Raw genomic sequence first — 14,068 nt, forward strand, 5'->3', positions numbered from 1 at the left:
ACCCAGGATTGTTTTTTAAAATTTTCTCGTCATTTGAGAAAAAACAAGCCGAAAAAAGGAAACAATAATAGCAGAAAAATTATACGCCAACCTCAAAGAATTGGTCATATTAAGCTTCCAATGTAACTTTTTCAAGACGTTTTTGTTTGATAACTACAAAGGACAAAAAAAATGACTTTCGATATCCTTGTGGTATCACAAAGTTTCCAACAAAACTTGCTGTCAATCAATGCAAAGCTAGAACAATAGCTCTTCAATGCGATCTCAAATTCAGTTATAAAAATAAATGCAAACAAAATTGCATTCTTTTTCTACATTTTTTCCTTAAAAAATTGTTTCAACCATTCAAAATAGCTATGTTTCATTGAAACAGTATCCACCACTGTGAACGCTTCCAGTTAATGACGGATCCTTTTAACTAATATGGAACTCTCCGCCAGCATGTGAGAGACTCTCTACTTTTCAGTTACACTAAAGAAAAAAAAAGACGCAGCTGTTAATTCAGCTGCGTCTACCTGTCAATGAATGTTAAAAAAAGTTGTCTCAATAAATTGAAACCAAAAAACGCCAAAAATAGTAAACTTATCGTGAAAAAAAAATTATGTTCACAATCTGCAAACGTCAAAGCGTTTAACAGATGTTTTAAAATAGCATCATTTACAGTAGAAGTCTCTTTTTATAACAAAGAAGCTGAGGATTGTGGATTCTTCAGTACCAACCGGACAACTACTGTTTCTGTAGAATGCGAATACAGTCGCCGCAAATGACATCACTCACGCGGTGCAGGATTCAGCATTCTGCAGATCCAAGTTTTGTCGGTCGGTCGGTGGTCCGGACACAATTGTCGTGGTCGGTAACACGAGATACAGAATTCAAAAAAATGAATTTCAAGTTTGATTCGAAACTGAGATTATACCAAAACTGACTCTTATTTACAGTACTTAAACGCGTAAAAATATACAGAGAATAATTTAGTTAACTGAAAACAATTTAATCGATTTGCATGTGATGAAATCTTAGTTCCATATCCCGGAAAAGATATTCTATTGTCTTTAATTTTTATGAAAATTGAGTTCATCGGTTTGAGGTCACTGGATGTTGGCGTCAGATTTCTATAGGTGGGAGAATTTAACGTCTGAAATCTGATTGATGGGTCAATAAAGTAAAGATAGCGCCACAGTAAAATTAGAATCGAGTTTAAATTTCCGCCCATCACTCATCAATTTAGTTAGCGACTTCGTCTCGTAAATCGTTTTTTGGTTCCTGAATCTTTAGAAAAGAATAAGTTATTGGTTTCTTGATGTTTTTTCGAAACCATTACAGAAAGTTGTTCTCTAAAGCTAAAGATTTGTAAATTTCATCTGAATTTTATTTATTAAAATAGATATCTTTGATCTGAACTTTCTACTCAAAAGTTCTGGGTCTACAAAAAGCTGCCTATAAATACACTCACAAAAATAGTACACTTGTTTTTATTTGGTCAACATTTTTGACAATTGTTAAACGTCTGAGCTCCCAAACAATGCATTACGGGCCAGCAAAATTTTTACCACAAAAAGAAGACCACTCGGTCCTTTTTATCTCTTTCTAATTCTTTAGAATAAATCAGTACCTACATATCTTTACAGTTAGCAGATGGCGACAAATGTGCAATTATACTACTTGGTTTATTCTGTTAGTGAATAGACAGAATATAATAAAGTAAATTATAGAAAATATTGTAATTGGTGTTATTCTTTACAATGCCGTTGTCTCAAAATTCCACATAGTGTCGCAATATATATTTTATAAAATGGTAGGGGCGCTGACTCTTCAATTATGACTTTTTTGGAAATTTAAACTATCAAATTGAAGAGCTCGAAAGCTTCTTTTTCGCAAAATTTATCATATTAAAACAGTTTTTGAATGGTAAACTGAGTTTTCAACCAATTTCATCGTTTTTTGTTTTTGTTTTTCGCCGTGAGGCCAATCAGGTATTTTTTTTCCTTTCACAAAAAAATGGAATCCACCAAATAACGTGTAATTTGCATTTTGCTATCATTGTTACAAAACTTAGAATAAAATTTTAAAAAATCAGACTATTGTGCCCTGATTCTAATAAAAGTGAGTTCAACTAATATAAGTGCTTACATCAAACAAGGCAGATCAATTTAGAATCGTGTGCTATAATTGCGTAGACTCTTTTATATCTACTGACATGACGACTAATGAACATTGAGAACCGAATAATAACAAATTGTTAGTTGAATAACTGGCGAAAAATCAAAAACTGAACGAACTAATATCAACAGTGTTCTAAAATCCTGCAGATGTATAAATCGTTCTAGAGATGTTTATAAAACCGCTGATGGAGGATCAGGACTATACTCAGTAGATAATTGACGAAACTGGTCAATAAAAATAATGTTTAATTTCTCCTATCCTGAATATTAAGTTATACATTGCTTGGTATTTCACGAATTAGAACTCTTTGTGCGAACGCACATGTAACCAATTGCACTTTTTGAAATAAAACTTATCATCTTGCAAAAAGACATGCAGGTTTTATTTTTTGGATCCCACGGTTAGAAACCCTTTCGTGGAAGAAATAGTTACTGGCTGTACAAGTGTGAATAGAATCGCACGATCTAACTATAAGCATGTAGCTGACCCAAGCTTAGCAGTTAATCGTCATTGTCAGATATCAAAATTGAACAATTGAATAAATAATATGATGCTGATCATCAGGTATGACGTCAGTGTTGACTCACAGAGCAGCCTCACCTAATAAACCCCACGTTGACACTCTCAAGATACTAGTGGCCTTCTTCAATGGAATCATATCAGTATGGACAGGTGCACAGATGAAGCTGGGGTATGTTTACATCACTCAACTATCCTATTTTTTGTGCTTTGTCATTTGTTTTGACTTGTACTGGTCACAAAAAAAACAGGAGGCAAAGGCACTTTTAAAAACTTTCCCACCATGACCTTGACATATGATTGCCCATTACATTACACAGGAGGAGATTCTCGAGTCGAAACCAGTATGAGTTTTTGTAGAACTATCAAAACATCGCAATTTAATTCGAGCTCTAGTTTTTCCGTGAATCAAGCAAAACAGTTTTTTTGGTCAAAAAAAATTCTAATGGCTCAAGAAAATCAGTAAATTTCCTGTCATATATCGATTAAAAGTCACTTCGGGAAACAAACACGTATTTGATTAAAGCAAAGCTGTTTTAACAAATCCAACGAGAAACATTCTATGAGTCCAGCAATCATCTTTATTGGTCGAGCAGCGAATGTGTTGGTAAAGCAATTTTCTGAAAGATCTTTAAACCTTTGAAAAAAATATATTTTGCTCGCTAGTCATCATTCTTGATTTTGCCGTAGGCCTCCGAATCTGTGAAAAAAATCATGCAAAAAGATTCAGCTCGAGGTATTTTTTTTTTTGAGACAAACCTCTATTAAACTTTTCTTGCAAAAAATATGCTCAAAGAAACCTTTCTTGATTCAAACAAACACTTGGCAAAATCTCTGAAAATTATACTTGATATTTTAACTAGGGTTGACAATAATTATGTTTCAAGTACAAATTTCATTAGTACCTTTTTCACTTCACTGAAAACTGGTTTATATAGGAACCAATTTTGAATGTGTTAACCAAAAAAAAAGAAAACTCAAACAGATCTTTAGTACTCTTTTGATGACAAGAATATTCAAACGGACACAGGTGCGAATTTGGATTTGATTCCTCGCAACGTTTTTTCTCCAGACCTTTTGAGTCACTTTCTGAGGTCTCAAAATCAATTTTAAAAAGATCTTAGCGGACAAGTTCTCAGTTACAATGCGAAGACTTGCTCAATTAAAAGACCGAATAATTTGACAAATCAGGCCAAACAGACAAAAAACACTTTAGCAATTTTAGAAGAAAATGTCAAAACACATTCTGCACAGCATATATTTTGATTGCTTATGCGTCGAGAAGCATAATTTACGAAACAGAAACTCACGTAGACTAAAACATAGGACGGCTGATAAATCAAGCCTGCCACAAGAGACAAACATAGGCAAAAACAATAAAAGTTGAAACATTTGTAAAAAAGGACCTTCAACTATAACCTCTAAAACTTCTGTGGCCCATTGTCCTCATAAGCATTTTTTGCTCAAAAATTTAATGACCCAAAAAACTTCAGCAAAACATAAATATTCAGCTTTTCATACCAAAAAAAAAACAAAAAAACTCTTTTGTAAGAAAATGAAAAAAAATAGAACATTTTGTTATGATCCAATTTCGTCTCATAAAAATATTTGTCTATGATACGGACTGGTAATTGCTCCACCTACTACAGCTACGACAAAATTGTATTTTGTCAAATAGCCTGCTGTTTTAATAAGAGACAATCAGCAGCAAAGACTAAAAAACAAAAATCTCAGAAAATTCAGAATTCTTAAGGTCAAATTTTTCCAAACAATTCTTCAGCAAAATTGTGTTTCTATAAAGCATCCATTATCTTATTTTGAAGACTCATTTCACTTAAAATATTTTCCCAAAAATTAAGAATAACATAGAAAACACAAAGATTTCAAAAATCTTAAAAAAATTAGCAGAAATTATTTAAAAAATTGCTCAAATTCCTTATGTCAATATCCATCAAAAACTCCTGTATCTTTAAAATACACCCACTATCCCAACGTCGGAGAGAATTGTTATTGTCCCCTAAAAGTTTTAAAAAATTTATAATAACAAACAAAATTTCTTTCAAGTAACAAGAGAAAAACACTTTGATCTGGTTTACAAGTTGGCATAGACAACCAAAAGCCACCAAAAATATTGGTATAAAAGTAGATATTTTAGAGCACTTTACCACGCAAAGTCTGATTGAACTTGATCAATAATCAAACTAACGTGCTATTTAGGAAAATTGAAATGAAAACGAAGTGAAATTGATTCATTCTGGGCTCAAAAAACCCGAAAACTGAATATTTGACTTAAATTGAGAACTTCCGAGCAACTTCAGAGCATTTTGCAGCCTGAAGAATTACTCCAATTCTTTGCTTCTGTTGAAACCTAAAACCTTCTTAGTTTCACCATTTTATCAAGTTACATAAGCTTAAAGTCATCAGAAAAGTGTGCGATCACATCTTACAAAGAAAACATATACGAATAAGGCCTGAAGTATTAACTAACGTATTAAAGAAACTGTAAAAATAACTTTTAGCCCCATTATAGGAACAATTTTTATCAGAAAAACAGAGCATAAACCACTAATCAACGAAAATCTACAAAGAACTCACCTGACGTCTTTTATGAAACGGTTCTGTTAAAAGGTGTTCAAGGCGCTAAAACCATTCATGCTGATAATAGGCAAACATTTGGACAATTGAATCATGGACAAAAAAATCACATCGCCTTTGTTGTTTACAAACGATGAAAAAGTAAAAGAAATACAGGTAATATTGATGATCTCTAATTGCAACAAACTCTATGAAAATAGGTGGCATCAAAATCTTCAAAGCACGTATTGAAACCCTTCGACCAAATCTTTTCACAATCTAGCACCACTAAAAAGATTCAATCTTCTTTCATTAGAATTTGGGATACATGTCGGGTCAATGGGATAAATGCAGGTTCTAGGAATCTAGGATACAAGCAGGGTCAATATCAACAAGCACGGTCAAAACTCAAAAATAACTCTTACTTCTTTAAATTGTCTTCAAGTAAGTATAAAATTTGGCTAATAATCAAAACAGCGAAATACAAAATAGTGAGAATTTTAGTTTGTAAAATAAAAACCCATAACATCTATCAATGCAAGAATAAATTGCACGATAATAATAAGCAGCGATTATTTTTAATTAAGCTTTGCTAGAGGAAATCAAAGGGATCTGGTTTTAATAAGACCAAAACACAGGACAAGAGAATGAAATGCAATCACTGGCAAAACTTAAGGAAATCACTGATTGTTCTAGTGAAAACAATTATGCTTCTCTGGAGAGTCAAAAAGACACGTTAATAACAAGACAAGTTGACTGCACGGTCAAAAACGGAAAACAGTCAAAACTTAAAGTCACTGATATCTATTTAAAAAACAATGAAGAATTTGTCCAAGACAATTGATTAAAATTGAAACCTTTGAATAACTTCAATGAGACAATAGAACAAATATTGAACTTGAACAAACCTAAAAATGTGCTGAATTTTTTGAAAAAGTTTTGGCATATAATTAAAACAATTAGATATGAATTGAAACAATCGATTATATGGCAAACAACCTCAGCTACATTTAGTTGGGCATAACTTAAACAATTATTGATAATTTATGGAAAAAAGATTCTAATTCAGATAAATCATCACCCGCACTTAGATGAAATCCAAACTTTTAGATATATATTATTAGAACACAAGCATAGAACAGCAGTCGTTAGGAAAACTCAGAGGAAAACAGCAAATGTAGAATTCAAAGTGTCCGACTTTTATCAAAGTTATTTTAAAAGAACAAAACAAACCTTATATACATTGAAAACCGAGAAAAAAGTAATAAAATACGGAATGTTCCAAAAGCTATTAAATTTAAAAAGGAAAAAGCTATAAGAAACTAAAACGCTAAGCAACTCCAAAAGTGCTCTGAGAGTAAACCTTTTCATGCTTTCTTGCTTTCTGCTTTATTAAATGAGTCATCCAATATCCGGTAGAGACAAACTAATCCATAAAAAAAGGCCAACATAAAATAAACTGGAACAAAAAAAGACAGAAGTTATGCATTTGTACAGTGAAAGCTGCGCTGGGGAGCAATATCCGATTAGGGCAGTAATATAAACTAAAAGAAAAACTATTGCAAAAGTTTTTTGAAAAAAATCAGATGAAGCAGCAAAACGCGCCGAAATTTGTATAAGTTTACTCATGAGTTTACTCATAAATAAAAACTAATGAGACGTAAAATTTGCTTCGCGCTTATTTTCTCTCTTCCTCTCTCTCTCTCTCTCTCTCTTTCTAAGAATGAATGATGTTTGAATGAACACCACTCCTTGTCGCTTTTTTGTTGTGACTTTTATTCCGGCAGAATGACCCAAGCATGTGCGAAATTGACTCTTTGATCCTGTTTCAGTGACTTAACAGATTTACAAAATGGTCACAATAACTCGCTTCTAATCGCACAAAGTGTCAGCAAATCTTGGAAAACAGTCAGCACCCAATAAAAATTCAAATTCGTCGAAATGCAAAAAAAACAGACAGATCACAATTTCAACCCCAATTCTTTGGATTGTAAAAATATTGTGAATTACTTCATCCTCAACACAAGAGCTTTCACATTGAAGGCATATTTTGTTTACCTATTTGCTTAGATTACTAACGATTAAATTGTAAAAAACATTCAGTGTATTCAAAAACTGCTAAATGAAATTTTCTCAACACTACTTTCTTTAATTGCTAGTTTCCTGTCTACAAAAAAGAAGACATTCATAAATTTGAAGTATTGCAAATTTACCTGCAAATTGGAATTAATCAAGGAAGTAGCTAAATTTGAAATTTTCCTCGTATGACTAAGTGTAATCTCTGAGTTTGAAGTCAAAGATATTAAAGCAACTCTTTGCACGTTATGTTGATTCAATGTCAACACCATTATAGTGAGAGTAAAGTTTGGGACCTTTGCGGGTTGCGACCCCACAATCTATCCTGTGCTCTCCACTGAGCCAACTGGTCCACATTGTGAGAGTCTTACTATGCTCTCTTATATTAAGCTATCATTTCAAGCCCCATCTTATGATCACAACTTACTCACTAGAGTGTATACTCTATCAAAAGAAGTCCCCTTTTTTCGTATTATTAAAAGATATTGAAGATTAGTCAAAGTAAACTAAAAAAACTTAAGCGGGCAAAAAGATTAAAAAAAACTGTTTGGTATCAATACAAAAAGTGGGAGTGTATTGAGGAAGATTTCAAAACAAAGGGCGGGAGCCGAACCAGCTCCCATGCCAAGTCAAGATCCTTTTTTGGGATTGAAAACCATTTCGTTCTAGGTCCACTCATTGGCCGCCTAGTTCAACAAAAAATATTTTTGGCGTTTTGTGGAATTGGATAGAATAAACTAGTGAGAATTAGCAACAAATTTTAATGTTCATTTCAATCCCCCTAGATTCAAGAATGAGCGTGGCTTTTAAAAACGTTTTTCTGCGTTTGTTAATTTTTGCTGTTTAGCAGGGGGCTAATCACATTTCAAATTGGTTCAAAAAGTTGTGCCAATTTTACTCTACATTATTATATCGAACATAAAATAAGACAGACGATATAATTCTGCGTCTACCTAAAAAAACCTAGTGTTTAAGATACGAACTAGAACCTAAAATATCAAAATACGGCAAATCTGTCCGTATTTGGGCGTGTTTTTAGGCTTTCTTGAATATTTCTCAAACTTGTTAAAAGCACCTTGAGGACAAAATTCAACAAAGGAGTTAAAAGTAATTACGCACTTTTAGGTGGAATCAAAAACATCAATCCGCCAATTCCACCTACCTCAAATACAGAGACATGAGTGCATACGTGGAAACATACTGCCTGATTATCCGATGTCAGAAAAACAAAGGTACATTTAAGAAAATCTCCCGCTCAATTTCCCTAGAAACAAATGTATTGCATGGGGGTTCTAAACAATTTTGTTCATCTATAATAGGAGTTCATTGGAGGACGCCAAATGAGATGTCGAGCAGTATAAGAAAAATTGAGAATGAAGACCGAAATTTTCACGCTCTCTTGTCGGTGGGGGGGGGGGGGTGGCTAGGGTTACAGCCACGGAGAGCCCGGAGTAGAGCGCAGCCCCACCGCACAGCATACATAATCAAGCGACGACAACTGATTTAATTCCCTATTTATATTTGGCGTACTTTATCATAACCAATCACATTGCTTGGTAATGAAATTAAAGCATTAGTGCGGTTAATAAACTTACTTGACTGAACGGAAGATTTGTTCAACACACGAGCAGAAATAGATTCAAAAGATGAAGAAATAGATGAACATTAAATTTTTTTTTAAAATAGGATTTCCCGACTCTACCTTGGATCTTGTAAAACAGCTCGGAACCTTCGACTTGCGTCTCTCACGAGGTATTTCTGTAGTACCTAATAGGTTGTGATAATTTTGTTACACAATAAATAACTGTTAAAGTTACCACAAAAACCTATTTACTAAACTCAAGCCAGACTATTTTCAGCCTCTGATGACGTCATTGAGTTCGTGAACAGCTGTTATGGGAATGAGAAACACATAGTGGAAGCCCAGATCCCAGTGCCCACTTTCATTGCTTCCAGGTACCAGGGCAAACCACCTCCACCTGCATCTAACACAACAAACAGACAGAGTTCCAAAAAGAGTTCTAGGAAGAAATTGACAGATAGGGATTTGGAAGCGCAGAAAAGGGCGAGAAAAGGATCGCTGATGGGTGATGTAGCAATTGTAGTTGACAACGATTCAGACCCAGAGACAAGTTGCACAGATAATAATGCTTATCGTGGTTAGATATAAATAAAACTAACTACGTAATGCAGTTTAACTGTTTATCAGTTTAACGTAATGCAGTTTAACTCCCAAAATCATCGGATGTTTATGCAGTTAATTAGGTCTTCTACCATTTTGGGTCCATAAAAATGGAAACCTTACATTTGAAAATCAATTTTTATCTTGATTTAATTTAAGCAGTATATGAAGTATCGGAAACTTATCTACTTTTTGAAAAGACACAACTAAAAATTTCAACCCAGGCTTAAGTCCTAGATCAACGCAACTACAGCACACACAGGGGGGGGGGGGGGGTTTAAAGGAGTGTGTTGCAGGCTGCTGCACATTATTACGGTTATTCCAGCCGTCCGAAGGCATAAAAAATGTGTAAAATGGCGGGGGATGAATCAGCGACTAATTTTTGGTATTGTATCTCGGCCCTTCAAAGTGTTAAATTTCAGTCGAAAACCAAAACGAGCTGAACAAATTGAAGACAAGTTTGAACACAATGGCCAACACAATTTCCCGTTCTATCTCCCAAAAGTCTATCGCGAAACTTTTATCAGAGGAGGACAAAAACACAGACAGTCAACTTCTTCTAAGTTCCCTACTCGGCAAGTTTAGAAGTCTAAAATGGCTTTATGGACACACAGCCAAGGGATATTCTGTCTCAATTAGCCAACTAGGTTTTAGCGTATAAAATCAATATTAAAAAATAAACAATGCCTAATAAGTGTGAAATGGTGTATTAATATATATATGACTACTTCGATTCAAAACCATAATGTGCCAGACAAAAGGCCGCATAAAAACTCTCAGGGTTGGAGTCCCCAATTTTAGGGTAAATTTCTGGCTTGGTTAAGGCAAATTTAAGAAAATTTTAAGGCAAGTTAGAGTAAAATTTAAGGTTTTTTTAAGGTAGTGATAGGCCTTAACTTTTCAGCCAAAGTTCAGGTTAAATTAGTCTTAGTTGAGGTGAGTTAAGGAAAGCCAAATCTACCTTAACAATTGAGGTGAGTTAGGATGTTTTTAAGGTAAAATTACCTTAACTTTATTTAGTGTGCACTGATCTTCACTTGTGATCCACTATAATTTCGCTATACAAAGAATCTCACCAGTGATTCATTCAAATGCTAGTATAATTCTACTTTCACGTGTTCCTTTAGTATTCCACAGATGTTACTTCATTTTAAAAGAAAATTTTGATTTACTCTTTTCATGAAAGTTGCCCAGACTTTGGTCGCACTAGTTTGCATTATTTGCTGCCCTAGGAAGTTTGTTTGTTTGGCTTCTAGTAAATATCTTGAGATGATATTCGTAATTAAGGCTAAAAAAATATGCAATCAGCCAATAACGAACGTTGATTAAAAATAGCAGAGAAACAAGAACAAGTCGAGGAACTGTTAAAAATTCTCAGGGAAACAAAAACAAGTCGAGGAACTGTTAAAAATTCTCAGGGTTGGAGGGGGGGGATAGGCAAACGGGTTCGAATGATTTTGAAATATAAATTTGTATCTCAAGATTGACAAAATTTTATTTCAGGGGTCGTGTAAACTGAAAAATTTTACATGTTGGGACCGAAAATTTGTCCGCCCCCCCCACGATTTTGGGAAGGCAAAACCCGAGCAACCCGAGGTTATGGCAGACGGTTAGGGTTACCTCTAAGCTATCCGTGGACCCAACGAACGTTATTGCATCAGACCCACAAGTGTGGCTATTAGCACTTATATGGTGCAAAATTAGCATTTTTCGATATTTTGCTTAAATTTCTTAATGTGTTTATTTTATGATACTTTAGATGACCATTAAAGGTGAAATATCGTATATTCGAGGCATTCACAGCCACGTAATAACCATCCGTGCTTATGTCAACAAAAGTAAATATTGCAGTAATTTGACATTTACTATGTAAACAATTACCTAAATCATTTTCTTGATTAACCAATCAGAAACAAGTAAAGATGATGCTATAATTGATAAATATTTGATTATTTACTTTAGCCCAATTGTTTGATTAGTCAAATCGTATTGTATTTAGAACCGTTAGAAACTGTTACCAAGAGCACTTGGCTCTCAATTTGACTAAAATTTGATTCTTAACAACTTTAGTCTTTTTTGCTAAGTTTTGCTAGATCTTAAGATCTTGCGAGTTCTAAGTTAGTTGAGCTTACTTGACGAGAAGTTAGCAACATTACTAGCTACTGGTTGAAGCCTTACAAACTTCAACACGAAATTGAACATAGATTATCACTTAGGATTTTCTTAACTTCAATCATCAAAATTAAAGTTACAGTCCTTTAAATACGTCCGAGCGACTAATTATTTCTGCGAGATCGTTAGTCAATCGAACCCAGTGAAGAACCAGGCCGGCGTAAAATTCGAGAACCAGGCTGTGATATATCGGTTCCGCTGAGATTCTTGAGCAGCCGCAACAGTTATGATCCAATTTCGTTTCATAAAATTATTTGTCTATGAGACGGGCTGGTAATTGCTCCACCTACTGCAGCTACGACAAAATTGTATATTGTCAAATAGCCTGCTGTTTTAGGAAGAGACAAACAGCAGCAAAAACTAGAAAACAAAAATCTCAGAAAATTCAAAATTCTTAAGGTCAAACTTTTCCAAAAAATTCTTCAACAAAATTGTGTTGCTACAAAGCATCCAATATTTTCCTTTGAAGACAGACTCCTTGCACTTAAAATATTTTCCCAAAAATAATAATAACATAGAAATCACAAAGATTTCAAAAATCTTGAAAAAATTACCAGAAAATATTTAAAAAATTGCTCAAATTCCTTATGTCAATATCCATCAAAAACTCCGGTATCTTTAAAATGCACCCACTATACCAACGTCGGAGATAATTTTTATTGTTCCCTAAAAGTTTTAAAAAATTTATAATGACAAACAAAAATTCTTTCAAATAACAAGAGAAAAACACTTTGATCTGGTTTACAAGTTGGCATAGACAACGAAAAGCCACCAAAAAAATGGAATAAAAGTAGATATTTTAGAGCACTATACCCCGGAAAGTTTGATTGAACTTAACCAATAATCACACTAACATGCTATTTAGGAAAATTGAAATGAAAACGAAGTGAAATTGATTCATTCTGGGCTCAAAAAACCCGAAAACTGAATATTTGACTTAAATTGAGAACTTCCGAGCAACTTCAGAGCATTTTGCAGCCTGAAGAATTACTCCAATTCTTTGCTTCTGTTGAAACCTAAAACCTTCTTAGTTTCACCATTTTATCAAGTTACATAAGCTTAAAGTCATCAGAAAAGTGTGCGATCACATCTTACAAAGAAAACATATACGAATAAGGCCTGAAGTATTAACTAACGTATTAAAGAAACTGTAAAAATAACTTTTAGCCCCATTATAGGAACAATTTTTATCAGAAAAACAGAGCATAAACCACTAATCAACGAAAATCTACAAAGAACTCACCTGACGTCTTTTATGAAACGGTTCTGTTAAAAGGTGTTCAAGGCGCTAAAACCATTCATGCTGATAATAGGCAAACATTTGGACAATTGAATCATGGACAAAAAAATCACATCGCCTTTGTTGTTTACAAACGATGAAAAAGTAAAAGAAATACAGGTAATATTGATGATCTCTAATTGCAACAAACTCTATGAAAATAGGTGGCATCAATCTAGCACCACTAAAAAGATTCAATCTTCTTTCATTAGAATTTGGGATACATGTCGGGTCAATGGGATAAATGCAGGTTCTAGGAATCTAGGATACAAGCAGGGTCAATATCAACAAGCACGGTCAAAACTCAAAAAATAACTCTTACTTCTTTAAATTGTCTTCAAGTAAGTATAAAATTTGGTTAATAATCAAAACAGCGAAATACAAAATAGTGAGTGTTTTAGTTTGTAAGTTAAAAACCCATAACATCTATCAATGCAAGAATAAATTGCACGATAATAACGAGCAGAGATTAGTTTTAATTAAACTATGCTAGATGAAATCAGTTTTAATGAGACCAAAACACAGGACAAGAGAATGAATTGCAATAACTGGCAAAACCCAAGGACATCACTGATTGTTCTAGTTCAAACAATTATGCTTCTCTAAAGAGTCAAAAAGACACGTTATTAAAAAGAGAAATTGACTGCACTGTCAAAAGAACTGAAAACAGTCAAAACTCAAAGTCTCTGATATCTATAAAAAGAAATATTGAACAATTTGTCCATGACAATTGATTAAAATTGAAATCTTTGAATAACTTCGATGATACGTACCTTTATCACATCAAAAGACAGAACAATATGACAAATTTTGAACTTAAACAAACCTAAAACTAATTTTTTTTAAAATTCTGACAAATAATTAAAACATATAGATATGAATCGGAACAATTATATAGCAAACAGCCTCAACTGCATTTAATTGGGCATAACTTAAACAATCATTGATAATTTATGGAAAAAGTTTCTAATTCAGATAAATCATTACCAGCACTTAGATGAAAGACAAATGTTTAGCTAAACATAATTAGAACACAAGCATAGAACACCAGTGGTTAGGAAGACGCAGAAGAAAACAGCAAAGATAGAACTCAAATTGCCAGA

General features: G+C 33.6%; 1 protein-coding gene across 1 annotated transcript; it reads left to right on the forward strand.

The window, feature by feature from the left end:
* Positions 1–9,283: 9,283 nt before the first annotated feature.
* On the forward strand, positions 9,284–10,175 carry LOC142354531 (uncharacterized). The gene is made up of 2 exons (XM_075406853.1): positions 9,284–9,491; positions 9,937–10,175. Exons 1-2 carry the CDS (start codon positions 9,416–9,418, stop codon positions 10,173–10,175), a joined length of 315 nt encoding a protein of 104 aa, XP_075262968.1. The 5' UTR covers positions 9,284–9,415.
* Positions 10,176–14,068: the final 3,893 nt, after the last annotated feature.

The sequence above is a fragment of the Convolutriloba macropyga genome, chromosome 15, assembly GCF_964194025.1.
Source record: "Convolutriloba macropyga chromosome 15, txConMacr16.3, whole genome shotgun sequence".
Classification (NCBI taxonomy): Eukaryota; Metazoa; Xenacoelomorpha; order Acoela; family Convolutidae; genus Convolutriloba; species Convolutriloba macropyga.